Source organism: Struthio camelus, chromosome 5 (assembly GCF_040807025.1).
Source record: "Struthio camelus isolate bStrCam1 chromosome 5, bStrCam1.hap1, whole genome shotgun sequence".
In the NCBI taxonomy this organism is placed as follows: Eukaryota; Metazoa; Chordata; class Aves; order Struthioniformes; family Struthionidae; genus Struthio; species Struthio camelus.
This window is the reverse complement of record NC_090946.1, coordinates 45,923,144-45,950,401: the sequence shown is the minus strand read 5'-3', so window position 1 is coordinate 45,950,401 and position 27,258 is coordinate 45,923,144. Positions and strand designations below refer to the sequence as shown.

Genomic DNA, 27,258 nt, shown 5'->3' with positions numbered 1-27,258 from the left:
AAGATGTGGTGTCCCCACCAGTGCCACGTGTCCCTGCCCCTCGCCCCAGCAGCCGAAGCCTCAGTTCCAGTGCAGAAACAAAATAAACCATGAGAGGAAGTGCGGTTAAAAACACCCGGGACATCAAGTTCTCAACAGCCTCGCTGGCTTTGTGCTGCGGCGCTCTAAGGGAAGGATGGTGTGAGTAACCTGTGGGAACGGGGCGTGCTGCAGCAAGCAAGCGTTTCGCGCCGCGCTGCCAGGCCCCACCTGGCATTGACGCAGAGAGCATCGTTGCTGACACACAGAACGAGCTTCTCCCTCCGGGCGAGCCTCCCTCCTGCCGAGGGGCCCACGGGGACCACTACAAAGCTCAATGCGCCCTTCTTCCTTCCTGCCTCTGCTCACAGTGCCCCAGGGCTCTCTTAGCTCTTGAAGCCGCGCTGCGGGTGCTGTGGGCAAGGCTGGCATAGGGCGGTGGGGACCCTGCGACGACCCGTGGTCGCTCCCAGACATCTACGACACCTGTATGTGCGGGGGTCAGACTGAGCTGGGATTTATCCTACAAAGGCATTTCTTTGTCCCCTGAGGCACGGAGCAGCAGAACTCGTGAAACGCCGAGCCAGGGAGAAGTCGGACAATTACTCAGATGTCACCAGGCTCTCACATTACAGATGGGCGTAGGCAAGGAACCACAGTGACGCTTTGCCGAGTGCCTGCAGCTAACATGATCTCCAACGTGCAGGTCAAGAATGCATTTCCCACAAGAGAAAACTGGCAGGGACTATGACATTTTTTCCTCATTTTAAAAGCAGAAGCAAGGACCAGAACAAGATGAGGTGGGAGTATCTATATCATAGGTTCCCAGTAATCTCTGTCTATTACTTTACTTTCACGGAGACCCTAGACACAAGGTACAATTCCTAATATAGCTTTAATTTCTATGCTCCTCTGTTTAATTTAAGTGCATCAATTCAACCTGACATCACAGGCATGTGAGCTAAAAACCTCTAATTGGTGCTGAGTCACAGACAGCATCTCAGTAGTAAATCAGCACTTCAAATTCTGGCACAACTAGACTCTGTCACAGCATAAAAACCAGGGCAAACTCCAGCACTGAAGTATCTCACACAGCAGCCTGAGCCATGTCCATCCATGTCACTGCAACTCCAGCTTCTGTCAACATTTCACAAGAAACATCCTGGCAAGTCCCTCGGAAGAGAGTGGCACAAGGCAGCAGGATTTTTGGTGGTGTGCAGATAGTGTGGGCAGGGAATGACACACGAGGGACACAGGTGCTGTGAACACAAGTGATCCCCCCTGGTCCGAATCCCACAAACCTATCGATACGTCTGTGTCAGAAGTGCTGCTTTAAGACTGTATTTGCTTTGTTATGTGTACAGTTCTAACAAAAGCAAAAGCAGAAAAGCTCCTTTCAGATGAAAGGGACAGGGTTAAGGCAAGACTTAAACTTATTTCTGCAAGTAAGTCTGCCAGTGTCAAGAAAGACTCCTTTAAGCTTTTTTTAACTCACACTTTAATTTTTTTTTCACTGTAAAATACCTCAAGGGAAATTCTGAATACCTCCCTGCTTGGGTTCATTGGTATTTATATCTGAGCTGCAGTAGTGGAGCTGTGTGAATAATTGATTACTGTTCCAGGCAGACCTGAAATAAAAAGAATTCAGTTTCCTCATCAAATGGAACCTTCCCCTTGCCCCCAAATAGTAATTCTGTATTCAGAGAAGTACCAAGTGTTTGTGTGTTTTTTTCTGAGAGGTTTGTTTCATTTAGAAATGATTAAAATGTAATCAAACTCGGTCTTAAAAATCATTTTACAATGAAAAACAGCATTTAGATAATAGTGCACTTAAGCATGACAACGTTTTTGAGTGTTTTTTGCTAAAACTATTTGCAAACGTGATGATACATTTTTTGTTGCTGTCTGGCCTGAAATAGCATAGAATCAATTATCCACCCAAACTAATTTGCCCAGCTCTAGCTGAGATTGTTCTTTTAGTACAACATTATTCAGGTAACACTCATGAAAAATGCTGCCTTGACATCCATGGAAGCAGAAGATCTTTGTTTGATCGGTGTTTCACAGCATGAATAAAAGCAGCACTAACTTTCCTCTTCTGCTGCCAGTGCTTCTCCTTCAGATGACCTGGAGAGGCAACTAGGCTAAAAGGGGAATTTAGTTGCCATGACTCATTCATTCCTAGGCTTCTCTGTGGAGACAGTCAACAAGTGCTCAATTGGTGGCAATTGTCATGGGGAGCTTGTGATGTGGATACTCAGACCATCAACATATTTCACAAGAGCCACTGAAAGGCCTTTCCTCTTCAGGTAAGCAGACCAAAAGTTGTCTCTAAATCTGAAAAACTCTATCGGTGTTTCCTACTAAATCCCTGCCTCAACCATCTCTCACTCCCACTGCATCATAATTTAAGATTTATTTTTTACAATGTTTTTAGCAATAGTGAGAGTAAATCAACTAAACCACCAATCAAATAATATAGCAGGGCCAGATATGTGTCACAGATATATACATCAGAAAGAGAAAACCAAGTGCACTTCAGAGGAAATATATTTTAGTGTATTGTAGGTGCAGACTTTTTAAAGTTAATTCCATCTTCTAATCAAATCTTTCTCTAAGCTTTTCCCCTCTGGCACATTGCATTCTCAGTGCTCCTTGAAATTCATAAAGAACAAGAAATATGTTCAAATAAATAGAGGAAAACAGTATACCTCAAAAGACACTTTAAACTCTCTGCACTTGTTCTGGGAGGTCTTCCGCAGGTTCGTGACACAGCTGGATTTATCTAATGCTCTGTGTGAAGGGGCAGTCTTAATCCTGCCAAACCCTTTTCCCAGCCCTTCCCTTGGTAAACCTTCCTGAGTCAATTTTTTTTCACTCGCCAGGTATAAATTTTCAGTTTTCACCCACCTCCCCCAACCACGTCTTTTGGCAATAGAACGGTTTTACAGCAGCCAGTGTAGCTATGGCTAATACCCAGATCATCTCCTCCTTGAAGTTTCAGCCTTGCTTTTGGAAGGGGGGCTAGGAGAATTTTTTTATGAACTGCAGCTAACCTATGTGTTAGATCTATATTCAGGAGAATGAAGAAAGCAGACATGTCAGGTAATTCCCATGCACGTAGCCTCAGCATGCTGCATACTGTGACAAGAACAAACCTTTACACATTACTGAAGTAGCTGGTTAGTCATACTGTCCGCACCACTGCTGGAGATACGCAGTGTTGATGGGAGGATGAGAAACCAGCTATTTATTACTGCAGTGAGAACACAGTAAGAATGAAATTATTGTCGCAGAAGGTGGACACCTCTTTTGCAAGTGAGCCTTAGTCAACTTTCCAGTGTCCTCTCACACAGTGCCCTGAATGCAGCCATAAAAGTGACATTAAATCCAGCCTTCTGTGCTGCTTGTCCTGAGCATCTGACTTGGCAGGGAGAGGAGGAGGAGATTAGACAAGCATTTATCAAAGACATCAGCTTGAACTAGCCTTTTCAGCTATTCTCTCAGTGGATTCACTCTGACCTGGCAGATTTGCAGGAAGGACCACGGGGAACAGTGCAGGCACAGTGGCCAGAGGCTCAGTGTCACACAGCTCAGCTGGAGAGAGCGTCCCCTGCAAGTGAGAGGGGAGGTGGCCGGGGCAGCAAGCACTTAACCTTCGTGTTCGCTCCTGACTCCCACTGCCCCGCTGCAGCTGACCTATTTCCAGTTCCCAGAATCCACGTAACAAATGTGGACAGCACTAAAAGGCCCCAGAGCACTGTGCAGAGCTGGGGAAGATGTGCTCTCCCCCAGCTGGTGTCAGAGCAACGGCAGCGTGGAGTGGCGGTGTGGCCACCATGCCATGGCAGCTGGAGAGGCTCAGCCCCCAGCGGTGGCACCTCCCAGGGAGATGGGTGCCGGAGCTGAATTGAAGGAGCTTGCAGCAGGGGCTGTAAAGGGATAGGTTATGTCCATGTGTTGGATGGCCCTCCTCTTGTTGTTGTGCATACATTTAGCATTGAAATCTGACTTCATTTCCCTCTGACAGCTTGCCTTGCAATTAAAAAAAAAAAAGCCAAAAGTAGTTACTGTTTTTTGAAAAATTTTGTAATACAGCAAACTCCAAGCTCACTTGTGCTAGATGCTGTAAAATACAAAGGCAGTTCACAAATGAATACAGCCACATACGATCTTCTTTTGTCTGAGACATAAAGCTGCAGCTCTGAAAGGCTGGTAATCTTTTTCCATAGAGCTATCCAGGTCTGGAATAAGTGGGGTGTGGTAAATCTATGCTGACGTAAATGAGAGAAGGTGTTGTGAAGAACCCAGGACAGGGAGAACAAATTAAAAACAGAGCAGTCTGGTGAATATTACACAAGAAAAGTCTGCTCTATTTATCTGTTTCTCATATTTGTGACTGCAGAAATTCCCCTCAGCTTAAATTAGACAAAGGAGGCCAGGAGACCAGAGCCAGCATGGTTTGCCACAGTGAACCGGCAGTAACCAAACAAGGACACTGGCAGTGTGACCTTGCACCACCCATCCCTCATCTTAGGAATTTGAAATTTAGACTTCCACTCAGATCAACAACTAGCCCCTGTCTCTGATATGGGTTGAACCCAAACCTCAGAGACAAATATGCCTAAATCTGGGTCTGTCGGGAATGGGACTTGGTACCAAATTGCCAGTGGCACCACTTGTCTCCTTCTCCAAGCAGTGAAAATATTTTGGCTTGAGCTTTTTCCCCCTCCCTTTCAAAGCTGCAGAAAGCTGTGGACCAGACCTTTGCTACTCGCTGAGGACAAAACCTCCTCTGCTTTCTGCATCCATTTGATAAATAGCATGATACCCTATGAGAAACTTCTTAAAAAAGCTGTTTAAGCTAGATTTTTATATTCCTCTTCCTCTAGCAAAGTGCCTGCAAGTTCAGTACAAACAGATCAACACAGTCAAGCATGGCTCATAGCCTAGCTACGTACTTCAGCCTCTGCCCTTAACTGCTGAGGTTTGGATGATGTCAGTCTGGAGGGCTGCTGTTGTCATCAGATAGTGAGGTTGATAAGGCACATGTTATGATGAGGCACGCTCTTGGGTTTAACCATAGTGTCGTGCATGAAGTAGCCAAGAAAGCGGTGCATTTCCTGGTACCATACCTTGATAAGACTGTCTCTGCTTCATAGGTATTTCCACTCCACTGTCCTGTATGTTCAGCACACAGCAGATTGTTGACAAGGTGAAAGACCCGACAGCATAAAAGCATCAAAATCGAGTTCATCTATCAAAAATATATTTGTTTGGGACTTTTTGTTTCTTCTCCTGATCTTGATTTCACTCTCTCTCCCTTTTTTTTTTTTTTTTAACGTCTTACAAGGCGAGTAAAAGCAGGACCAGAAATAGGTATTCAGAGCTAGACAGAGTACAGTCAGTTTCTGTACCAGGGTTTCCCCTGGTCCCTCTTCAAGTACTACCCTGCTGCTATTGGGAGGCGCTTAAAATCTTCTGCTAACACAAGTTACTTCTTAATACACACGTCAGTCTTGCTAGCACAGTCCTAGAGCTAGTGGCTCTCGGCTGGTTTTGAAGACTCCAGCTTCCACCAGCACTGTCCTCCACACTGCTCAGATGCTCAGTCCTGCACTGCAATTTACTCTCCTCCTCAACTCCATATTGAATATTATGTTTTATTTTATTGGCAGACTGAATGATAACAGTTCAGGACCAGTTCTGTGAGTCAGAGGGCACTGAAAAAGTAAAAATTGCCTTTACCTGGAGCTGGACTGGATTTTATATTTCTGGCATTCATGTTTCTTCTTTACTTTTTACATTTCACTCAGACTGAGCAGGGAAACTAAACAGACTCAACTCCCTGATCACTCCTCACTGTCAGATGTGGGGAAGAATAATGGCAGTCCTAGTCCTAGCAGTGGGACCACACAGAATAGACGTGGGAAAAGCAAAGTAATCCATGCTTCTGCCAGCTCTGGCCTTTTCACAGTTAATCCCTATCCCCCAGAAAAAAAGGGGAAAAAAATGTTCTTTTTCAAAATCACGATTGTACAAATTATTACCTTGAACTCTATTGTCTATCATTCTGTAACACAGTTTCATGCGAGAACATTTCTACAAATGCCTATGAGTACAGAGCCTATTTCACTACCTAAATAAATCTTCTAGGACCCAATAGGAAAATATAGCACCTGTGCGAAAAGAGCAACAGTTAATCTGGCAACAAAATCCTGTCCTGACAAAAACATTTTTCATGTTGTCTGTCAAAGACATACAAGCCCAGAGCCCTCTCCACCTGCTAAACTTCTTGTGAAGCCTTGTGAAAAGTAGTGAGAAGGTGAGGAGGTAGGGTTGGATAGTACTCATAGCAACACAAGGGCTTTGGGGTTTTCCTCTCCCCAAAGGACATGAATGCTCCGTGCCCTTTGAACTTCTTCAACTGTTTTAGAAAGTAACTGATTACAAGCTTTTTAGCACATGAAGAATATGAGGCCCTAGATATGCAAAGAACAAGGGAGGTGGAGCCAGAGGACAACATCATTCAGGAGCAGAGTTCCTTATTTCAGCAGGCTGGAAGAGCTGGCTAGGCTTCCAGTTTGCCTCATCAGGTGCTCCAGCCAGTCTTGGACTCTCAGTAAAGCCAGTAACCTACAGGACTGGGAGACAAGTACCTTGTGTATGCATAGGGTTCAGTTCAAACCTGTCTAGAGTTTGGTAAAGTACACAACTTGCTGCTCAGTCTCTTTCTGAAGGAGACTGCCATGGTGAAGACAGAGGTGCTCCCAGAAGGCTGGTGGCACTTTACAGCCCTCAGCTCATGGCAGCTGTTTGGAGATGGATCCCCTGAGAGGTGCTGCTGGAGACCCAAAGGGGTGAATCGAGGAGAGACCAGGGAGCTGTACTCAGGCCTCTCGGCATTGCAGAGGCCAAGGGTGACTCAGAAAAGCCCTGTGACTTAGCAACCGTGAGGAGCAATTTGAGAAGGGCTTGTGAGCAGCCAAGGTGCTGGGCAGGAGCCACCACGCCACGCAGCCGGGCTGGTGCCGTTGCTGGCGCTGCCATGTGGAGAGGCCTTGAGACGATGGTGCTGCGAGACCGCCCAACAGAGGTGACTGGACAAGGAGGACATCTGTCTTCCCACAGGAATAGAAGCTGTTAATGGAAATGGCTGATACCACCACTGATGGCAGCAGCTTTTGCCCCGCGCAGGCAAAACGGGTGCTCAGCACAGAGAAGAATAGGGCTGGAGGGAGGAGGAGAAAACACTACTAGGAAGAGATGCTGGCACGTGCCGTAGGACCTCGGGGAGCTGCCCAGGGAAACATTTCCCCCTTGCGCTTGCCCAGTCGCTGCGAAGCCTGCTGTCCCTTAGGAAATCCAGTGCAGACATGCCTGGACTCTGGCGCACACACAAACTGATCCGGGTGGCTTGTTCTGCGGTTAACAACAGTGGCTCAAATTAGCCTCAGAGAAGGGACACCGTTTGCTCTGCCCCAGCTGCACCCCCACGCACCTCCTTTCCGAAAACAATCTCTGTAGTAGGATGACTAAGGCAGGCTGCTGCCGTTTGGCGTCTCACAGGGGTTCACGATGAGCGTGGTGGGGGAAAGGGAGCTTTTTCCCCTCTACAGGAAGCCAGCAACTTCCTGCCAACTGGACGGCTCCACAGCACGCAGCGTGCTCAGCAGCAAGCAGGCATGGGACCCTGCTTTCTTCTTGCAGGAATGGCCTTGTCCACTTCCAGAGTTCAAACTGGTCCCCTTAAAATAAACGTCTCTGTTTCCTATGAAGTCAGAAGGGTGAGGTGATGAACCTGCCTTTTGAAACCTGTAGAAAGTGAGTAAGTGCTTCTCCACTGGCTTTGTAATAAAAAAAAGTCAAACAATAGGGCTAGAGGCCCCCTGAGGCCACTTCACCCATTTTGAAAGAAAGCCTGGAAACAGGGCCTCTGTCCTTTGAAAACTGAAGGTAGAGTCTTTTGGCACGACAGCCTAAAGGTTAGAGCACCAACCAGAGAACTAGGAGACCTTGGATTATGACATCTCTGGCTTGAAGAGACAAGCAGCCACTTCTCCCACCTGTCAGAAGAGTTCCTGAACCCAGCAGTTATCTTCAGGGACCTTCTCGGAGGCATTTGCAGCTGGTCTACGTAGGCTGTCACGCAGGTAGCCATGCAAGAACTGCAGCCCCCAGAGGGCAGCAGGCAGGACCCAGCTCCTATGGTTCACATGTGTTCCCAGCAGACCACAGACAGAATAAAAATCAGCTCTGCTCCCTTTGACTGCTGTCCATCTGGCCAGGCGACTGTCAGTCCCCTGCACGGCCATGTGAGCAGCCCAGTTTCAGCAAGGGATGAGAGTCCACTGTGGCAGGGAATGTGCCACAGCTTCCTGAGTGTGTGCAAGTTCCCGGCTGACCTTAGGTCTCCCCTTTGCAGGATAGGTAATCTAACCGTTCCTGCAAACTGGTGTGTGATGCCCATAACCACAAGGTGACATTGGAGAAAATCAGTCCAAGCACTCATGACTTCTCAGGCTTCATCAGCTCACCTGGCAAGCTTGACAGAGGTGTGTCTAAATCTGAGGCTCAGCTGAGCTTCAGGTGGGAGAGAGGCAAGCATCCCCCCAAAACGGGCATTTCTGAGCAGGTTGAGGTGCCTGGAGAGGGGTAATGAGGGATCTTTAAATCCAAGCAGAGCTGCACAAAATACTTTTAGGTGCCTGCTGAGTTAAGCCCTGCTGAAAAGCAGCTAGACTAGGTTGCTGTCTGTAATTAGCTGTTTGCTAGCAGGATGAGTCACACCTTTTCAAACCTATCTCATGTCCCTTGTTGCCTGTGCTACTACAGAGAAAGCACTAAATGCACTTTGTAACTGAACGGAACAGACAATACCATCTCCTGCCCTCTGACTTGACTCACCTCTGTCCTATACTTCACTCCCTCCTCCATTCACTTTCCAATGGTGTTCAAGGCTTAATCGCTCATGGGATGCAGGGTTAAAGTTTTATCAGCCTAAGTGGTTTTAATTGCTAATCATGTTGCATGTGACGACATAGTCACACACTGAATTAGAAAAAAATAGTGAAAGAGCAGATAAAGGTGACCTAATAAGCGTACTGTGGGTCACCCATATTTTCAAACCAATTTTGATAAGGTCTCTTATAAAAATTGAAAGAGCAAAGTTTTTTTTATGGATAATAAACCAGTGACATGATAGGAAACAGAATTACAGGTTACAGCTCCCTCTTAGAGTCAGCAACAGAAGGATACAAGAACCTGAACAATCTGATCAAACTTGATGATGAAAATAAAGTGCAGGTACCACTGCTGGAAAAGTGTCTATTCAATGTTGTCGGTTATCCAGCTCACCTACTCCTTACGGATATTTAGACTCATAGCTGCTGTTTCTAATGACTAAATTAAGGTTTTATTGCTTTTTTCTTTGGATACATTAGGCATCTAATTTGACCTCTTTCTTTACCACAATTTGAAGCCAGAGTCTCATTGCTAAATTCCTAATATTGGTCAAGATTGATTGATTAAAAAACAGTCAGCCTGCCCTTCAGCTCCCAGACAAGACTGGATTAGTTAGTTAGCTAAGTGATTTTACTTGTGATCCAACATCCCTGGAAAAGGATCACTAGTGCTTTTTTTAGAGCGCCTCTTTTTCAGGGCAGAACTTCACTTTAAAATGCTGGTGAAGTGGTGGTAGCTTGTGAGGAATGCTGGATGATTTACATTCAAAGGCTTAGCAGAGTTAGGCAGAACCATGCAGCACACATTGAAAGATTTTCTGTACTTTCCTGTACTGACCAACACTAGGAAACCAAGTAAGCCCGTTGCTGATATAAAAGGGAGACGAATATTTGTGATGAATCAAAACGCTATTTCTTTACCCACTATATGGTCACCCTTTGGAAGTGAGCTGCTCAGTGAGGTCACAGGGCCAAATTCTGCAGCCGATTTTTTTTAAAGCCAGAAAATTTTATGACCACTGTTAAGCGCTATAATTTAGGCAGCCCAAGATAACGATAAGTGGAACCAAACCAACTCGAGTTTCAAAGCTTATGTTCCCTGGGGACAAGAACGAATGTCTCTCATCTAGGAAGGAAATCTGAAGGAGTGTGTTAGAGCAGGGGCACAGCCTCCTCTGAACATGCTGGTCTGTGCCCCGGGGTAGCATCCAGACCGACGGCGGGGCGACTGCCCAGCAGGGTCCCAGGTGCCTGGAGCACAGTGCTAAAATCAGAATGAGGTATTCATACTTGCAACCTAGTAGGGATAAATTCCCAAGAAACAGCCATCACAGCCAGGGCGTGTGAGGAGAGCTGGCAATGCAGGCGCCCCGAGAGAAGGGTCAGGCCCCTGGGAAGTGAAGAAATGGAAATAGTCTGCAATACGATGCTGCGGAAAAGGTCGAAGTCTGCATCCCACAGTATATCTAAAAGAACTAATATAATTTGATATAGCTCTTTTTTCCTTTTCTCCTCACAGATTAGGCCAGGAAGGTTGATTTTTGCCTCTACAAAAATCACAGGCAGAACAGAATCAGAGAGAGCAGAACCAGCTGAAAATGACAGTACAGGGTGGGTTTAGGACATCCCATTTTGAATAGACGTAGTTCATTGAGAAGGGAGCAGCAGAAAGTTTTGGAAAAGAAGATCCCCTGGGAAAAGGCTGGTGAACAGTGCAGTTGGCAGGAAACCTGACAGATAAAACATGCTGTTTTGCAGGGGCTTTGCCTAGAAGGTAGGCCTCACGCTGGTTAGCCAAAGGGGACAGGACGAGAAGGTAATGGCCTTAAACCTCTCCAGGAGATGTTAAATATTAGGCTAAATATGGAGAGGCTAGAATAGCTGAGCAGTGAAACACCCTGACAAGGGAGTGCCGTGGAAGCGCCGAGGCTGGAGACATTCAAGGCTAACGCCAGCCAACCCTGTGTCTGAGAGGTGGTTTGGGGATAATGAAATCAGTCTGGTCATAGTTAAGAGGGAAGGTCTAGCTGACTCACTAGAAATCCCTGTCAACCTGGATGATAACGCTGATAACCCCACAGGCCTTCTGCCTCCAGCCTCTGTCAGAAGGCCCCTGGGCTCCTCCAGCTGCCTGCCTTCAAGTTCCTACAGACTGTTTGCTTTTGAAACAAACTTTGAAATGATTTGAAAACATTTCCAGTTATGTTTTCATCCACATTAAAAGTGTTTTTCTGGTCAGAAAACTGCCAAAAGAAGGAAAATAGCCTGGTCAGCAGATTCAGTCTATGAACCAAAAACCATATTACTACATTTAGAGGAAAATAATTTTCTGTAGTTCCCCTAACTCTTTCGGCTGTGCGCCCTCAAGAGAGGGTGAATTAGATTTGTTCTCGGCTTTTCAATCCCAGGGTAAAACAATTTGTAAGTCTAATCATGGGAAAAATGGTTTTATTTGTAAACCTACCATACAATATCTGAGGCTAAGAGAAAACGAGCAGGGAACCTTTTTGGATATTTTCAGTATAGTCCCTTTTCCAAGCAACAGTTCACCTTCTACACTCCCATGTTGGCCTTGGACATGACCTTTCCTCATTTCTCGTGACTGTAAAGTCTCAGTACAGCCAGGACTTTCCTAGTGCTCTACAGTCCTTGCAGCAGCAGAGCAACAGAGCTGTGAAACACAGTATATTCTCTCTCTTTAGGTACAAGCAAGGCAAGCAGTGGTGGCTCCCACGTATGACTGCTCAAGAAATCCCTTTACAGCCAATAGAGCAAGAGCTTCAAGAAATAGCTTTGTTGGCATTTGTTCCATATAGCCTAATCTCCTTAGGGGCTGTGGCTACCATCCCAAACAACATTTCTATGGCCTGCGTGGCTACATCCTTTTCCTGTGAATCAACATTGGCATCTGCTCATCCAGCGCATTCAGGAGAAATATTTGCTGTTGCCTGGAGACTAAAACAGGAGAAAAAGTATCAGGAGTCCTAAATTATTTTTGCAGCTCTTCCTCTGATACCATGCCACTCCCAGATGAGTCCCTTCGCTTAACAGCAACATACCTCAGGGCTTTCCTGGCTTGTGGAATAGGTAAGGTTATATTTGCCAAGTGGCCAAAATATCTGTAAAGTCCTCCCATGCCCACACAGGAAAGGAATCACACAGAAACACCCAGCACATTTACTACATGGGCCAAACAGGCTGTGTCCATCTTTGTCAGCATCTTCATGAGCTGCGCTTTCTGTCCTCTCCAGGAGGGAGATAAACCCCATAAGGACAGAATGAATACACTGAAAAACGTCCAATAAACCCCATAAGGACAGACTAAAAACACTGAAAAACGTCCAACGAGCTCATTTGCCAAATGGTGGCCTCAGAGCACCTGAGGCACTCCAAGCATACCAGATCTGTGGCTTTGCCTTTGCCAGGCCAATGTGGCAGGAATTTAAACACAGAAATGGTGACTGCTGAAATGTTTCCACTGGCTCCAGTTGCTCTTTTCACAAAACACGGACAACTGCTCAACACATGGGGAATGGGGAAACTTCCTTCCACCCAGAGGTGCAAGAGGACCCTGGAGTTGGCAGTCACGTGTTACACACAGCCTTGCGACCCAGAGGAACTTGCATGGAAAAATTTCACTTCCTTGTGTTGACTAAGTTAATGTGGTGGGGATGGTGGGCGGACATAAAATGAAACTATGAAAAGAGATTAATTTGCAGCTGGAGCTCAGGCAGGGAGAACTCCATTCCTCTGTTAGCTCAGAAAATGGCAGGTTTGACTGAAACCCAGCTGAAAAGGAGAGGTTAAGGCAGTGGTAGTAAAAAAATCAAAACCAGGAAAAAAAAAAAAAAGCAAAAGTTAAGAAAAACCTTTCTGGAAATTAAGATGTGGAATGCAAAACATTTGCAGTATAATAAACTCAACCGAGCCCATAAAGCTGCACCAGCCAAAAGGAGTTCTGTTCTGCCTACGAGGAAACAAGAAACCGCGTCATGCCTGGCAGCAACCGCCCCATAGTCCCGTTTCCTCCCTGCTTTATTGCAGAATTGTGCTGCTCGGTGCCCTCGGCTATGTTTAACGCAGCGTCTGTTTCCACTCTAACCCCTTCAGTTTGGAGGGGGAGGATATAAATCAGCTGCGGAGCTGCCCACAGGGCTTAGTCACAGCAGGTATTGGTTTAGGGTGTCTTAGAGGAACTTTTTTTCATTGGAAGTATTCTAGGGAATAAGTATAGGCTTTGTGAGGAACAGGCACTGCTTAACGGGCCAGAGAGTCTCCACACGAAGGACATTTCACATCACCAGGCAGAATCAGCTTCTAATCTTTTGGGCTGAACGGGCCCCGAGCCGGGAGGGCACTTCCACCGTCTCCCAGCAGCCGCTCGCAGCCTCCCTGCCGAGTAGAGTCCCGTGGCCCCTCTTTGTGGTCCTGACTCTGGAGGGAGTGGGGAACCGTGGCCACCCCTCCTGCCTTCCCCCTTGCCTCCAGAGACCCTCTGCGTCGGGTGTTACCCCTTCCTCCCAGTTCCGTCCATCCAGCACTAGTTTTGCTGTTTTCCTCCTGCTCATGGCTCTGTTTTTACCCCTTAAACTTTCCTGTGTGAGCTCCCGCCTGGCCCCTTTTCTTTGGAGCCCAGGTAAGGCACTATTATTCCGTCTTAGTTATTTTTGACCATTTTCATTTCACTCATTGCACTTTTGCCTATCACCAGAGCACCTGGCCAGTCACCACAGCACCTCCCTGCCCCAGTAACTAACCCCCCCGCACTGTGGCACACAAAACCGTGTGTTATGTTTTTCTTTCCACCGCTCGCATTGCAAGGGGCATGAGGAGCCTCCCTCCAGTACAAGCCCACATCCCTCCCCCAAGCAGTCATTGGCACTGTGCTGTCAAGCCAGTGCTGCCTGTGCACAACTGCAGCCGCTAACCTCCTCAGCGCTCCTTTAGCACTGGAGCCAGAAGGCTCCTCTTTTCATTCGCTGCCTGCTGCACCTTCTTCCTTTGCAGCCTCCCAAATCCTCTTTCTCCAGACTCAAGCACATGACAGATTTTCCCAACACTGGCCACACAAACTGTAGCAATTAGCAGGTGTAAAGGGCACGCTGTGGTTTTCACAAGTATTACTGCATCTTACTACTCATATCCTAGAGCATAGTCATCAGGTAATATCCAGCAGGCTACATTATTCAGACCTTCTCCCAGCACTGCTGCTCCTGAGCCACACTGGGGAGATACAGTTCATTAGTGTTCTTGCATCCAACCTCCATTAGTTCAGAAGTCTTCAGACTCAAGGCAACATAACTTCTCTCTCTCCCTTGCTAACTGAACGCTGTGGAGACTTATCTCCACCTCCTCCTCTGCTCTCCATCTCCCTGACAGTGATTCCTGTCACATTCATTTCCTGTCACACCGTTGTATCCTCCCTACTTTGCAAGGCCCTGCAGAGCCTGGTGTCCCCACGTGATTTGTTCTAGAAGCGCCAAGCCCCGTTCCCACACCATACCCTCCCTATACAGGGACTGTACAGATAGAAAACTGAGGTCAGCTTTTACTTGTCTTCCAGATCTATTTCGGCTGTTTTCAAAGCTCCCGAGTTCTATTCCTCTCTGCCTCCCAATCTCATGACTATGCTGATAGGGCAAAATAGCGTCAGGACCAGGAACCCTGAGCATTTTTTTTTTACTTTTTTTTTTTTTGGTACTGCAGTTCTGGGACACCCTGCCTATGTACACATGGCTTTAAGCAAAGGTTGGCCCAGACTAAAGTAGTTCAGTGTTGAAGGCAGATAGCACTAGAATCACCTGACTTCAGAATCAAAAAGATAAGTAACAACTAATACCTGCAGCCTGAGGCACGGACCTAGCCTTCTTACAAGGAGGACATCGCAAGCAACTGCCACTGTAACCGGCAGTACATGAGGAGCTGCAACAGCCACCGCAGACATCCCCTGCTCCACAGTAAGAGCCAGAACAGCAACCTGCAAAGTGCACTGAGACACGCTCTGCAGTCCAACGGGCATCTCACCCCTGTGGGTGCTTCACTCTGCCCTGAGATACTGGGCACATCAGGAGCAACTGTGCCAGCGCACAGGCCTGCCCTCTCTTCCTGGGCACTCTGAAAGTCCCAAGAATAAGCCAGAGCATGGAAGAGCCCCTAAGTCACAGGAACGTGTACCTCAAAACCGTCCTTCCAGGAAAGCCTCTTTACCCTCCTGAGCCTTGGCTACGACATTAACAACACCTGGCCAACTGCTAAGGAAGACAGATGATAAACCTACAAGAAACAGCACGGACAGCTTATCCACTGCAGTTCTGAGGAAGCAGAAGTCCCTCCAGACGAGCTTCTGCCATATATCCAAGCCACAGTGAAAGCCAACGGTATCAGATCAGGCAAATCCCCACATTGCTGGAGGCTCTTGCATGTGCTGGCTCGATCTCTCTCTCTTTAAAGCTATTACACAAAGTAAACTTCTGTTGCTGCCTATTCTGGTCTTCTCTAGCCCCGTGTGACCTAGCTCAAGGTTAGTTTCACAAAGCAAAACACCTAGGGACAGAGTATTTAGCATTAATAAACTCACAGAAGAAAAATGCTGGTGGCCTCCCGGAGCTACTGCACCAGAAAGACAAGGGAAGCACACAAGTAATGTGAGCGACAAGCTGCTTTTAGCACAGCTTCCCAGTTGTTTGTCATACCAATAGCACCGTGCAACTAATACAGCTATTTTCTTCATCAATTATTAACTGGGCAAGCATATTTGTTTGAAGAGCTGTGCAGAAAGTCCAAAGAGGAAGTTAACAGTTTCAAGCTCCATGTGCACCTCCTGCAACAGGTTTGGGATCTTCTCCAGATCAGATAGGCCTTGCTCTTCAGGGGCCGGATGGCTACACTTCCAGTAAGCGGCGAGGAGGCAGACTTGGGCACTTACTGCAGGCTGGGCACAGGTCTTGCAGGTAGGAGCTTCTCTCTCAGGCGAGAGAGAAATCTTCGAATGCAGGGGCAACGCTGCTGTTGGCAGAAGGCATTTGAAGGACACCGTGACTTGCCAGCAGCGCCGGGATTGTGCTTGAGGCTCTTCTCTCAGGCACCAGTATGCAGAACATCCCACGTGCCAGTGACATGAGAACCTGCCAAGCACACTCCCCACACAGCTTTTATACTGTTCATGGAAACCAACTTCTACCAGCCACACTCTTCTCCACCATCTTTCCTCTAGCTAACGCTCCTTTATTGCCAGGCCACACAAGAAAGCAAGTTGCAAAAAGCCAATAGCAGAGAAGATACATTGGTGTAAGCCATGGGGTATCCCGCAGCTTTTGTTTTGCAGGAACTTTTCTAATATGAATTAGGAAACGTCTCTCCTTAACGTTGAGGCCTCTCAAGGCAACTAGATGATCAGTGGTTCGGCAGCAATATTCCACCTCTGATTGGAAGACAGCTGGAGCAGGTTCAGATGAAGAAGAGCGCCAAGCTTTCTCAAGAGGAGAGCTCAAAGAGGAAAACACAAAAATTACACCATAAGCAGCACTGGCAAAAAAGGATCCCTAAATAAAAACACTGGATTCAGAAGTTTCTGGGATTGCTGTTACATCAAGGTGCACGACACAACGTGATTGCAGGATGAGATACGTACCTACACACTTGACTTTGGGTCGACGTTCCTCTCCCATGTAAAATGCCAAAACAGCCACTTTGACAAAGTCAAGCAGGATCACTAACAAGCCAAGACTGAAATTTAGGCAATTCATGCTACTTCAGTATGCCCCAGGAGCCTCAAACTACAGCACAGGCTCTCCCCAAGGGGGAAGGACATATTCCATATAGCACAGACAAAAGCCAAACTAAGGATTAAGCTACAATGATGAGAAAGAAGCTTGCAGGAACAGACTGAGCTATTCGAGATCAGAGGAGACAGAGAGGGTTAGAGTCCATGGAGGGAAGCCTCCCCAAGATGACAGGGAGCTGTGCACCCATTTGCTAACTGGTTGCATCACTGGTGAGGAGTGACAGTGGGGTGCCAGAGCACCCAGTAGGCATCTCAAGGGTCAAAACGAAGGAAATATCTGCATTTGAGCGGTTATCTAAAACCAGCACCTTGATTTTTGCAATCAAAACCAGCCTGTCAGTTTCTTGAAAAAACTTGGGGTTTATTGATTTAAACTGCAAACAGTCGTTACAAAAGAGATTCTCTTTTAAATAAACTCACACAGAGAGGAAGAAAAAGGCAATGTAGTGAACAGTAACAGGGGAGAAAAAAAAAAAAGAGAGATTACATTCATTATTCTTTGTGCCAGTCCCATTCACCTCAGCAAGGTAAACTCCAAACTTGCAATACAGAAATGCAAAGACAAACTGTATTTGGAATGTCTTCAGATAGGCACTTTAAGCCAAAGGCTTTTCTCCTTGAAGAATTTGTACAAAAAAAGGAAGTGAAATGTCTTCCTTCCAAACTGTCTCACAACAGAGCTCCGGTATGTACATTCTTTAGAATGCCCGGGTATGCAAGACCCAGGGAGAGGGGAAGAAGAGGAGAAGAGGAAAGGCAAAGAAGCACATTAACTCAATTTGCAGTCCAACACAAAAAAAAAGGAGGGGGAAATTCTAAAATAAATAATCCAAACACAGTTTTTGCATTTTTTTAAATTAATTTTTCATTTTTTAAAATAAAATAACCAAAAAAGTGTAAAGTTACAAAAAATGTCATTGTAGTATAATATATTAAACTGTGGGGGAAAAAAGGAAAAAAGACACTTCACAATCTTAAGATTAATATGGAAGATCATAATTTAAACATAAAAGAATATATTCTATGGATTCATCATCCCGATAAATATGAACAAAATTAACAAAAAAGCATAGGTTTCGGCAATAAATACGTTTTGATAAGTTAAATAAGCTTTTTTATATTGTTGTGCAGTGACAAGCAAAATTTGCTCTCCAATTTCTGAAAAGTTATACAAAATTAAAAACCCAGAAAAAAATAATAAAAAGCTTGGCGTGAGTGCTCTAAGATAGGTCTAAAGTATTCTAGAGCAAAACCATTAAAGCTATGTCTACTGGAACTTTGTTTACACGAACTTGTGTGTGGAATGACTTCCGTCGGCCCCACCCCCTCTATTTCTTTATTTGTTTTAAGATGTCACATGAATACACGGGGAACTTTTAGCACCAAAATCAAGTCTCTCATAGTCCATCTGGTTTTCGTTTTTGTTTTTTTCCTCCCAGTCAAAGTCCCACTCATGTTACAATCTTTGTCCATTCTCAGCTTTTCTTCCTGCAGACCTGAGCAGATCCAGGCAAGATTAGTCTTTAAAGGGGAAAAAGAGAGAGAGAGAGAGAGAGAGAGGAATGGATGTTAACGGTTGTCCACATGCCTGAAGCCTAGCGGAAACTGGCCAGTCGGGAAGGGACTGGGAGAGGGCGATGCAGTACATGGCCAGTGGAGGGAGCTGGATCCGGACATTTCCTGCACATCTGGAAGTGCACAGAGCTGCTGGTGCCCTCTGCAGCTGGAGAGGTAAATACAGTCACAGTGAAAGTGTTAAAGGCACTAATTTTGTAAACGTTATTGCTTTTCATCGTAATTTGGCACTTAAGGTTTAAGCCAGTGGGTCTACGACAGGCAGGTGGACATGTTAACATCCAGCTTGGACTGGGGAACGGGGTGGGGGAGTTCAGCTTAACATTGTAATAGAGGTGGGGGGGAGCATGAGGAAACCCCAGATTAGTCGTCGGAGATGGAGAGTCTGCTGAAGATGGGAAGACGCCTTGAGGTGTCCAGGACAGGCGAATCCGAGCCGCTGTGGCTGCTGCTGGAGCTGCTCAGATAGCCCTCCTGGTCGGAGAGGGAGTCCTGAGGACTGGGCGGCGAGTCAAACGTGCTGGGGGACTCGGACATGGGCCTGAACAAGAACGCAGTGGGGGAGCCCCCGCTGGGCACCTGCACCCCCATGCTGGGGGCGAAGAGACTGACCAGCTCCTGGCTGGAGAAGGTGAAGGGGTTGCTGGCGCAGTCAGGCAAGGTGGGGGAGCCCAGCAGGTCGTCGGCGCTCAGCATGGGCGGCGGGGTGATCGAGGTGGGGCTGTCCAGCAGCCCGCTGGCAGCAGTGCTGGGGAAGCCGGCGAAGCTGAAGCTGTGCTGAAGGCGGGGTCTGTCAGTGACGGCGGGCTCCCGGCTCCCCGCCACGGCACGGCGCTCCTCCGCGTTGTGGATGAAGTGGCAGCGCGGCCCGTAGGGGCAGAAGCCGATGGTGTGGAAAGTGCGGCAGAGCTCGGTCTTGTACTTGGGGTGGCGGGTGAGGCTCCGCAGCTCGTGGATGCCGTGGGCGAACTGGCACTTGTCGCCGTACTTGCAGGCGCCGTTCTCCTCGAAGGGGCGGCACAGCTCCGTCTTGTAGCGGCTGGAGTTGACCTGTCCCCCGGGCTGCTTCTGCTGCAGCAGGCGCTCGCCCCCTTCGGAGAAGGAGCGGTCCCGGAAGCGGCTTTCCCGGGGGCCCAGCATGGGCGCGGGCTCCCCTTTCAGGCTGCTGAGGAGCTGGTTCTGGTGAAACTTGGAGTTGGGCAGGGTGACAGAGTGGCGCCTAGGGAAACCCCCGCCAGCCGGGGTGCCCACCGCCTTCCTGTCCAGCAGGCACCCTCCGACCCCCGAGGGGCTGTAATTCAACATCTTGTTGCTCTGCAGGGAGAAAGCAAGACCCCGTCAGCGGCACCACCTCCGCTGGCGTCCCCGCAGCGGCAGACTCCAGTCTCGCCCCGGCGTGGCTCAGCATCCCGCCGCCGCACCGCGCCACGCCGGCCCCGGGGCTCGCGGGGCGGCCCGGCCCGGCCCAGCCGGCTCCCCTGGCTGGCGACACCCCCCACCCCCCCCCCGCAGCAACCTCTGCAGCGGCCCCTCGCTGCTCCACCCAGCGCCCCGGCTCACTCCTCCCCTCCCCGCGCACGCAGCACTTATTATTTATTACAGATATAAGTAAGAGCGAGAGGTGGGAGAGAGCGGCGGGCTGCAGGCAATAAAAGCTGCAAGCGTCTTCTGGGCAAGCCCCGCTGGCGGAGGACGGAGGGGCGAGCTGGGGGCGCAGCGCCCGCGGGGCAGCAGCCCAGCCCAGCCCGCCCGGCTCCCGCCCAGCCCGCGCCCCCGCCGCCCCCGCCCGCGCGGCGAGGGGGCGCCCGGCCCCGGCGGCGAGGGGCGGCCGAGGCGGGCAGCGCTGCCGCCGCCGCCGGTGGTGCCCAGTCCGGCCACACCGGAGGGGGGGGGGGGGCTCCAAACTTGCTCACAACCGGTTGGGGGGGGGGGAAGCGCAACCCCACAACACCCGAACTTAAAAAAAACCCCAAAAACCAGCAACAACAGAACCGCGCGACCGTATTTACCTTGCATATAACTTCGCTCAGGTCGAAGATGGTCGGCGACACCAGGGCTGTGGACATCTTCGGCGAGCAAGGAGGGGAAAAGCGGGTGGGGTAATAATACAAAAATAAAATGAATCACAGTGTGAGGAAGGCACAGCCTCCAGCGCCCGGGCTCCGTCCGAGTCCTTCCCCCGCGCCACCGACCGGCCCGCCCGCCGCCGCTCCCGCTCCCCCTCTTTCCAGAGCACTTGGGCTAAAGCTCAACTTATAAAGTTTCGGACTTACCCCCGGGAGGCGGAGCTGGTGGCCGGAGGAAGGGGAGGAGGAGGAGGAGGGCAGGGTGATTGACACCGCGACTGAATCACGCGGGCAGGCCCAGAAAAACTTTCAGGAGGAAGAAGGAGGGGGGGCGGGGGGAAGGGGGAAAAGAAAAAAATAAAAATAAAAAAAAAACCCAGCCCTGTCTGAAAACACCCCCACTCTGAGCTGCGTTATGTTTTCTTTCCCCACCCCCTTCTGCAGGAGTGTGTGTGTGTGTGTGCGTGCGTGCGTGCGCGCCCGCTCCGCGCCCCCGCGGGCCGGGCCGGGCCGGGGCCGCGCTGCGCTGCGCTGCGCTGCGCGCACAAAGGCTCTTGTTTTCGCGGCGGCGCGGCGCGTTTCCACGCGTGCTCCGCGCCCGCCGGGGTTTGTTCCACCAGCGGAGGCCTTGTTATGAAACCGCGTGCGCTGACTGCGTTTTCCATTGCAATATAATTAGGTCACCTAATTGCGAGCACGTTTCTTTAGAAAGGCCGGGTCGGAACAGGAGTCCGTGCAAGTCTCTCACCTCCGCGATACGTTCTGCAGAGGCAGTTATTTAGCCCATGTAAAATAAAACCCCAGAGCACATATAAACTGTTTATACTGGAGCCGTTGGAGCAGCAAGGGCTGCAGCTGAGCTGTGCATCGTGTTTCACAACTCTCAGGACTTATTTCCAGTTTAGGCTAGCTTGGATTTGTCTACTTTGATTTAAATTGATTGAATCCATTTTCAGCGCGGCTGCCGTCCTTGCATTTTTGCAAGCTGACTGTCTTCATGTTGATTCACACACCACCTCTGAGCCTTACTACTTTTTTCCATTTTTTATTGAAACCTGGCAGGCTCTTGCAAGAGGAAATAGCTCTCATCCACTTTCATTTAAATCATTAAAATATGTTTTTGCCCCAAAAAAGAGTGTTTGATAAATTCTGCCTTTCCTCCCCCTATACTCCTCCTCCAGTCAGGCCCCCAGAACTCAAAATTGTAAAACTGAAAAAAGTAGCATTTCTGTTCCAGCTTTTAGTAGGTAAAGCATGATTCATACTGATATTGATAGCGGGGGGAGGCGAGGGGGGGGAGTTTCTTTGTAAAAAATGTAAAACGCTTCAAGGCTTTTTGATATTAGGGTGCTTCAGCGTGAAATCTGCTGCGCCTAAGCCTTTAGCCCCCCGCGAGGCAACGCTCGCCCTAACTTTAGCGGGCGTTTCATCTGAGGCCAAGCGACGGCATCTGGTGCTCTCTCGCCGACGCAGCGGGGCGAGGAGGGGCCCCTTCCTCGGCCGCGGTACGGCACTGCAAACTCTTCCTCTTCTCCTTGCTCCAACTTGGACGGCAGAAATGAAACCAGTGCTTTGGGCAGCAGAGTGAAAACCTTGAAGGACGAACACACTGAAAACTTAAAACAAATGATCCGCTTCCTCTTCTGTTTGCTTTAGAGTCTCAGGATCTGGACTTTGAACTGGCGGCTGATCCTTTTCTCCTCCTTCGGTCTTCAAGAACAGCCAAAATAACCAACTGAGAGAAACGCCCACAGGCTCCAGCTATTCCAGATTTCTGTTTTTTTTTATTATTATTATTTATTTAAGGAGAGTGATCAGGTTCCTCGAATTTCCTTCTCTTTCTAGTTTTTTTTTTTTTTCCTGCTTGGCCAGAAGTGTGGAGTAACAAGCAGAGAGACTATTATTTTCTGCAGTTGTTTACTTATTCTGTAGATGGTGCTTGTTCCCAGGGCTCTGAACCTCTCTATAATTAAACCCGTTTTAATTGTTAGGTTGGAAACGTCATTTCAGGGACTTTCCAAGAGTTACTGAGGAAGCCAGTCGAGATAACTATTTCACTACTGAACTGCTCTGAGCCTGTTCCTTTCTGTGGTTCCTGCCTGAAGGCTGGACACGGTGCAAGGCTGAACAGTGAGAGGTCTGCGGCGAGAGGCCTGTTTGTGCAATGCCCTGCGTCCCCGCTGCATGCAGTGCAACCCCCCCGCCCCGGTTTGCGCGGGAGCAGGGCGCACAGAGAAGGCAACCTCAGGCGCCAGCTCGCGCTGCTCAGCACAGCTGCCTCCCTGCGCCGTGCATGTGCTGTATTTTGCGTTATGCACATGCCCCGTGTGCATGTGTTTTGGAAACTTTGGGTTTAAGGTTGCCCGTTTCTACATATTGAGCACCAAATGCTGAAGCTGAGAAGAAATTTTTTCCAGTGATTTGGCTTGTCAGAACCTGACTACATGGTGGTCTGCTTTGCATTTGCTTGCACATGCTCAGATCAGGAATTTAGCTGCTCACCCCACCTCGTGGCTAAAAGTCAGAGCCCTCCAGGCCAAAGTGGGAATTTGTGTGGGCATGAATTCACACCAGCCAGAGAATGAAAACCTAATCCTTCCACCGTCTATCAGAGCCTGGCGAGATCTATAATAAGAGGAATAAATGCAAATGAATAAAGATAGGTAAATGAATAAGTGAAGGTAAATGAATAAAGATAGTTGCTGAAAAGGTGAATAAATGAATGCATAACAGGTTTCTCTGAATACAGTACCACGCTCTCTAGCCTTCTAGTGCAGACCCAGCATGCGCCAGTTGGGATAATACAGCTGAACCCAGGAACCAGTAGTAAAGCTCTGGGGCTTCTTGAGCCCTTCCCAAGTCCATCCTCAGTGCAGGAGCTGCTTCTGGTGTATTCTTGCTCCCTGATTCAGATGCAAACAGATGCTAAACTCATCTAGAAGTACACAGGAATAAGATTCGTAATCGGATCCATGCACACATTTAACACAGCAATTAAGAACCGCTTTCCTGACTCAGACCTGGCATGGACCAGAATGGCCACAACGATGAATGGGGAATGAGCTAGGGGACAGCAAATGAAATGCAAAGCCAGGAGGTTTAAAACTAAAGGAGGTGCTTTTCCAAATAGTGTGTGCAAAAAACTGTGGGCTCATTATCACAGGATGTTGTGGAGGTCAAATTATAAATGGAGTCAAAAAAAGCAATTTGATGTATTTATGGAAGAAAAGTCCCTGGAGGTTTCCTAAAGCCAAAGGAAGACCTCGAATGCATGTTGCTGGACAATGCACAGGAAAAAGTATCATTCTGTGATTCCCCCATTTTTCCCCTAAGTATGCGCTATTGGCTGCTCTTGGAGAGAGGACGCAGGCCAAAACAGACCTTTGATCTGACCTAGTATAGTTACTTTATGTTATGTTCTATTTTTATGATTTATGCTCCATCTAATCCTGATAGACTGCTTTTGGGAGTGAATTGTGCAGGGAGCATCACAGGAGAGCACGAGTAGCTCCTCACCAGCTGATATGGGATAATCTGATCCCCAGCTCCTGCCGCTGCTAAAAGCTAGGTAACAGTCTCATGGGGATGGCTGCGCTCCTCACCCAGCTTAACTCCCAGTCAGTACATCAGGAGGTTGCTCTGAGCACCAAGTATAAACTGAATCGAATCGCCAGCTTTGCCACAAATATAACTGGTGCTGTTGCAGCTCCCATAACAGCAGAAGAGTATTGCTATCTTAAGATACCTCGGCTTTTCTTCCCCTTGAGCCGTTCATCTGTAGTAAGCTTGCAGATCTGGTTGCTAGAGTCGGAGTTACTGAAAAAGAATGCAAGTACAAAAAAGTCTGACTTACTGAAAACAAGGGGGTTTTGTTTGTTTCTTTGTTTGTTTTCGGTTTCCAAAGTTTCACCCTAGGAAAGGGAAATAGTGCCATCACATGAAAAAAGTTTTCCCCTGTGCGTGTAGGATGAGTTAGACGTTTCACTCCCCCCCTCCATGGGAACCTGCAGGTAAATAGAAGTGTATTTTCTGCACCAGTGCTCTGAGATACGGAGGCTAGTGGTGGCAGAAGGATAAGCCTCCTGCCCTTATTTCTGCTGGGGGCGTAAAATGAGCCGAAGCTTTCTGCAGGCGCTATTCATATCTTTTGGGTCAGGTGCTATTTTTGTTGGCTGTGCCGCTGGAGGTGGAGGTGTGGAAGTGCCTTTCTTCTAGTCTCCGCAAGTTGGTGTAAATATTTCTTCCGTTCCAGGCACTTTCGCAGACGCTGTGGCCTTTGAGGGCGAGTAGGCGGATGTCAGTGTGGCTGTTCTCCGCTTGCCCTTTGTCGCCCGTCCCTAACTTTTTAATCCTTCCTTTTATTTCGGCCTTGCGCTCCTTCTCTGGAGCATCTCTGGGTAGCCACTGGGAGGTGTGAATGGCTCAAGCTGGAAACCGCAGCTTGTAGGTCCGCCCTCTGCCAGGCATTTCTGGCACCTGAGGAAGTCCGGGCTCCTCCTGGTCCCAAGCAAAAGGGGTATTACCAGCTGCTTGGTGAGAAAACAAATTCACAGAGATACAGGAAAGTGTGTTAAGGTGGTGGGAAGCAACGGGAGTGAGATTCCTGGCAGCTTGGGTATGTAAACATTCATAAAATAGAGAGTGTGTGCATGTGTGTATTTTGTGGTGGCAGGAAACCCAAGGAGCTAGCTCCATTATTTTTGCTGGAATTGGTAACTGCAGTGGCAGATAAATATTATGAGCCCTTAATCCTCCTGACTTTACACCTGTGAATGACTTAAAGACCATCCAGGGCGACCTAAATCACAGGACATCTCTGTTCATTAGTGATGGGGTTTGGGATCTGATTTGGTTGTTCACAAGGAGAGTTTTCTGTTTCTCAGTAGCCCAGATACCGGACTACCTTTTGGGGAAACGAGGGGAGGGGAGGACGGGAGGGGGAGGTAGTGTGTGGCCTTTTGAGAAGGGGTCACATGGATCTGACTAGCCTGTCACAAATTTAGCACTGGTGGCACTGACAAGCACTGCACTGGAAAAAACAGAGGTGTCCTTTTAGCAGATGCAGGAGAAGGAAACTGGCTGAACTCAATGGATCTAAGTTATAATTTCCAGTGGAAATACTAATGCAATTAATACATTTCCACATAACAGGACTGCTCGCATTTCGCTGTGTGCCACGACTGCTCCGGCGGCTTGTCCCATCCGCATCCCAGGGTCCGTCCGGCTGCACCCAGACAGGCGCAACCGGTGCTGGGGGGCAGGAGAGAGACAGCGGGGCTGAAGCCCAAACCGGTGGGGAAAGGCGAAAGGCGTAGGTTTCGGAGGGGTGGGAAAAAGGCACCGGGGCAGAGCAGGGCAGGGCAGGGCCCCGCGCGAGCCTGCCCTGGGGCTCGCACGCCATGTCCGGACCCCGCGCAGGCGGGAGAGCCTGGCAGCCCCCTCGTGCAGCGCCCGCAGACTGCCCCCGGCCCTCCCGCTGCTGGCCCCTGCGGGCACCGGACAGACACCCTCCCTCCGCTCGGCGGGGTTTGCCGGCTCTTGGTTCAGTTGCAAACCCTTTAGGGCAAGGAACAAGTCTCATCTAATCTCTCTTTCCTGAGCGCGCTGCAATTTTTGCAAAGCTACCGAAGGGCTGTTAATACTGCCAACGTGTTAGCGGGAGATGGGAAAACGAAAACAGCCTGGCTAGGGAAAGGTGAGCGACGGAGTGAGAGGGCCGTTTTGCGCCGCCGGCCCCCGGAGCGGTGCCACGTCCCCCCCGCGCGGCAGGAGCCTTCCCGCGCCTGGCCTCGCGCCGCCAGGTTGCACCGGGGCACGCGGCGGTCCGGGGGCCGCGCGGCCCCCCGGCTGGGCCGAAGCGGAGGAGCTGATTGCGGCATATAGCAAAGGCACAGCTTTAAATAGCTATCTTTAAACCCAGCGTAATCTGAAAGGGCTCTGTGCCTGCCGGGGCAGAGAGACGTCAAATGTCTGTAGTCTAAATGAGCTGTTGTTTAGATTAAGGGGAGTGGCAGAAACTTTAGCGAGACTGTCGACAGTTTCCAGAAGAAAAGCCACCGACACCTGCCGCGAATTGAAATGGCACTTGCTCGTGTATCAGTAGGGCGGTTAGCACATAAAACAGCAATGATCCTGGAAATGAAAGGGCAGAGAACACAACAACAACAAAAGAGCAAACAAATTCACGATTTTCTTGCAAACCTTACTTCCGTGCTCCCAAGCCCATATACACCAGTATGATGATGCAGTAAAACAATTTCTGTTAGCATGTGCCAGTTTCCAGCTAGAGCAGCCCTGGCTGCTGATTTATTCAACAGACGTCAACTGGTAGAATGTTTCCATGATTTTTTTTTCCCTTCGAGAGAATGTGCCAGGAAGAACTAAATGTTTTCACCATTTTTGGGGGTTTTTTTTGTTTTTTTTTTTTAGGAGAAACTTGAAAACTATTCAAGAGCCTTTAGGATCTTGACATTAGTGAGACATACAATGCTGGCATAAAAAGGTGCCGCTTGCTATGCTGGTGGCAATTCACCTCCGACAGGCCCAGCTATAATCCTCTGAAAAACACCAATTTGCCCCTTCTTGGTGGAATTGTCATAACCTTCCTCCTGAACATGCTCGTTGCCCTGCACACATCTTACAGCTCTATGAGATATTTGCATCAGGGAGGCAGCTTGCTTTCCTGCCTGTCCCATCCCATCAAAACATACTTTAGCACCAGGCAGCAAGCCAAGGTCAAGTCTCCTTTTTTTTTTGTCCCCCCCCCCCAACTTCTGTGAATACATTATGATACAGTCTTCGGTTCCACTGTTATATCTGTTCCCACAAGACCGTTGTCTCATTCACACCAGAG

At 48.7% G+C, this 27,258-nt stretch overlaps 1 protein-coding gene and 1 long non-coding RNA gene across 2 annotated transcripts; one reads left to right on the top strand and one right to left on the bottom strand.

The window, feature by feature from the left end:
- Window positions 1–101: 101 nt before the first annotated feature.
- LOC138067485 (uncharacterized) lies at window positions 102–8,613 on the top strand. Its single transcript, XR_011141497.1, has 3 exons — window positions 102–893; window positions 2,204–2,327; window positions 5,181–8,613. It is a non-coding gene; the product is annotated as an uncharacterized lncRNA (long non-coding RNA).
- Window positions 8,614–17,104: 8,491 nt separating this feature from the next.
- Window positions 17,105–20,611, bottom strand: ZFP36L1 (ZFP36 ring finger protein like 1). The gene is made up of 2 exons (XM_068946194.1): window positions 20,349–20,611; window positions 17,105–19,653 (listed from the first exon to the last, which is right to left on the bottom strand). Exons 1-2 carry the CDS (start codon window positions 20,403–20,405, stop codon window positions 18,703–18,705), a joined length of 1,008 nt encoding a protein of 335 aa, XP_068802295.1. The 5' UTR covers window positions 20,406–20,611; the 3' UTR covers window positions 17,105–18,702.
- Between the last annotated feature and the right edge of the window lie 6,647 nt (window positions 20,612–27,258).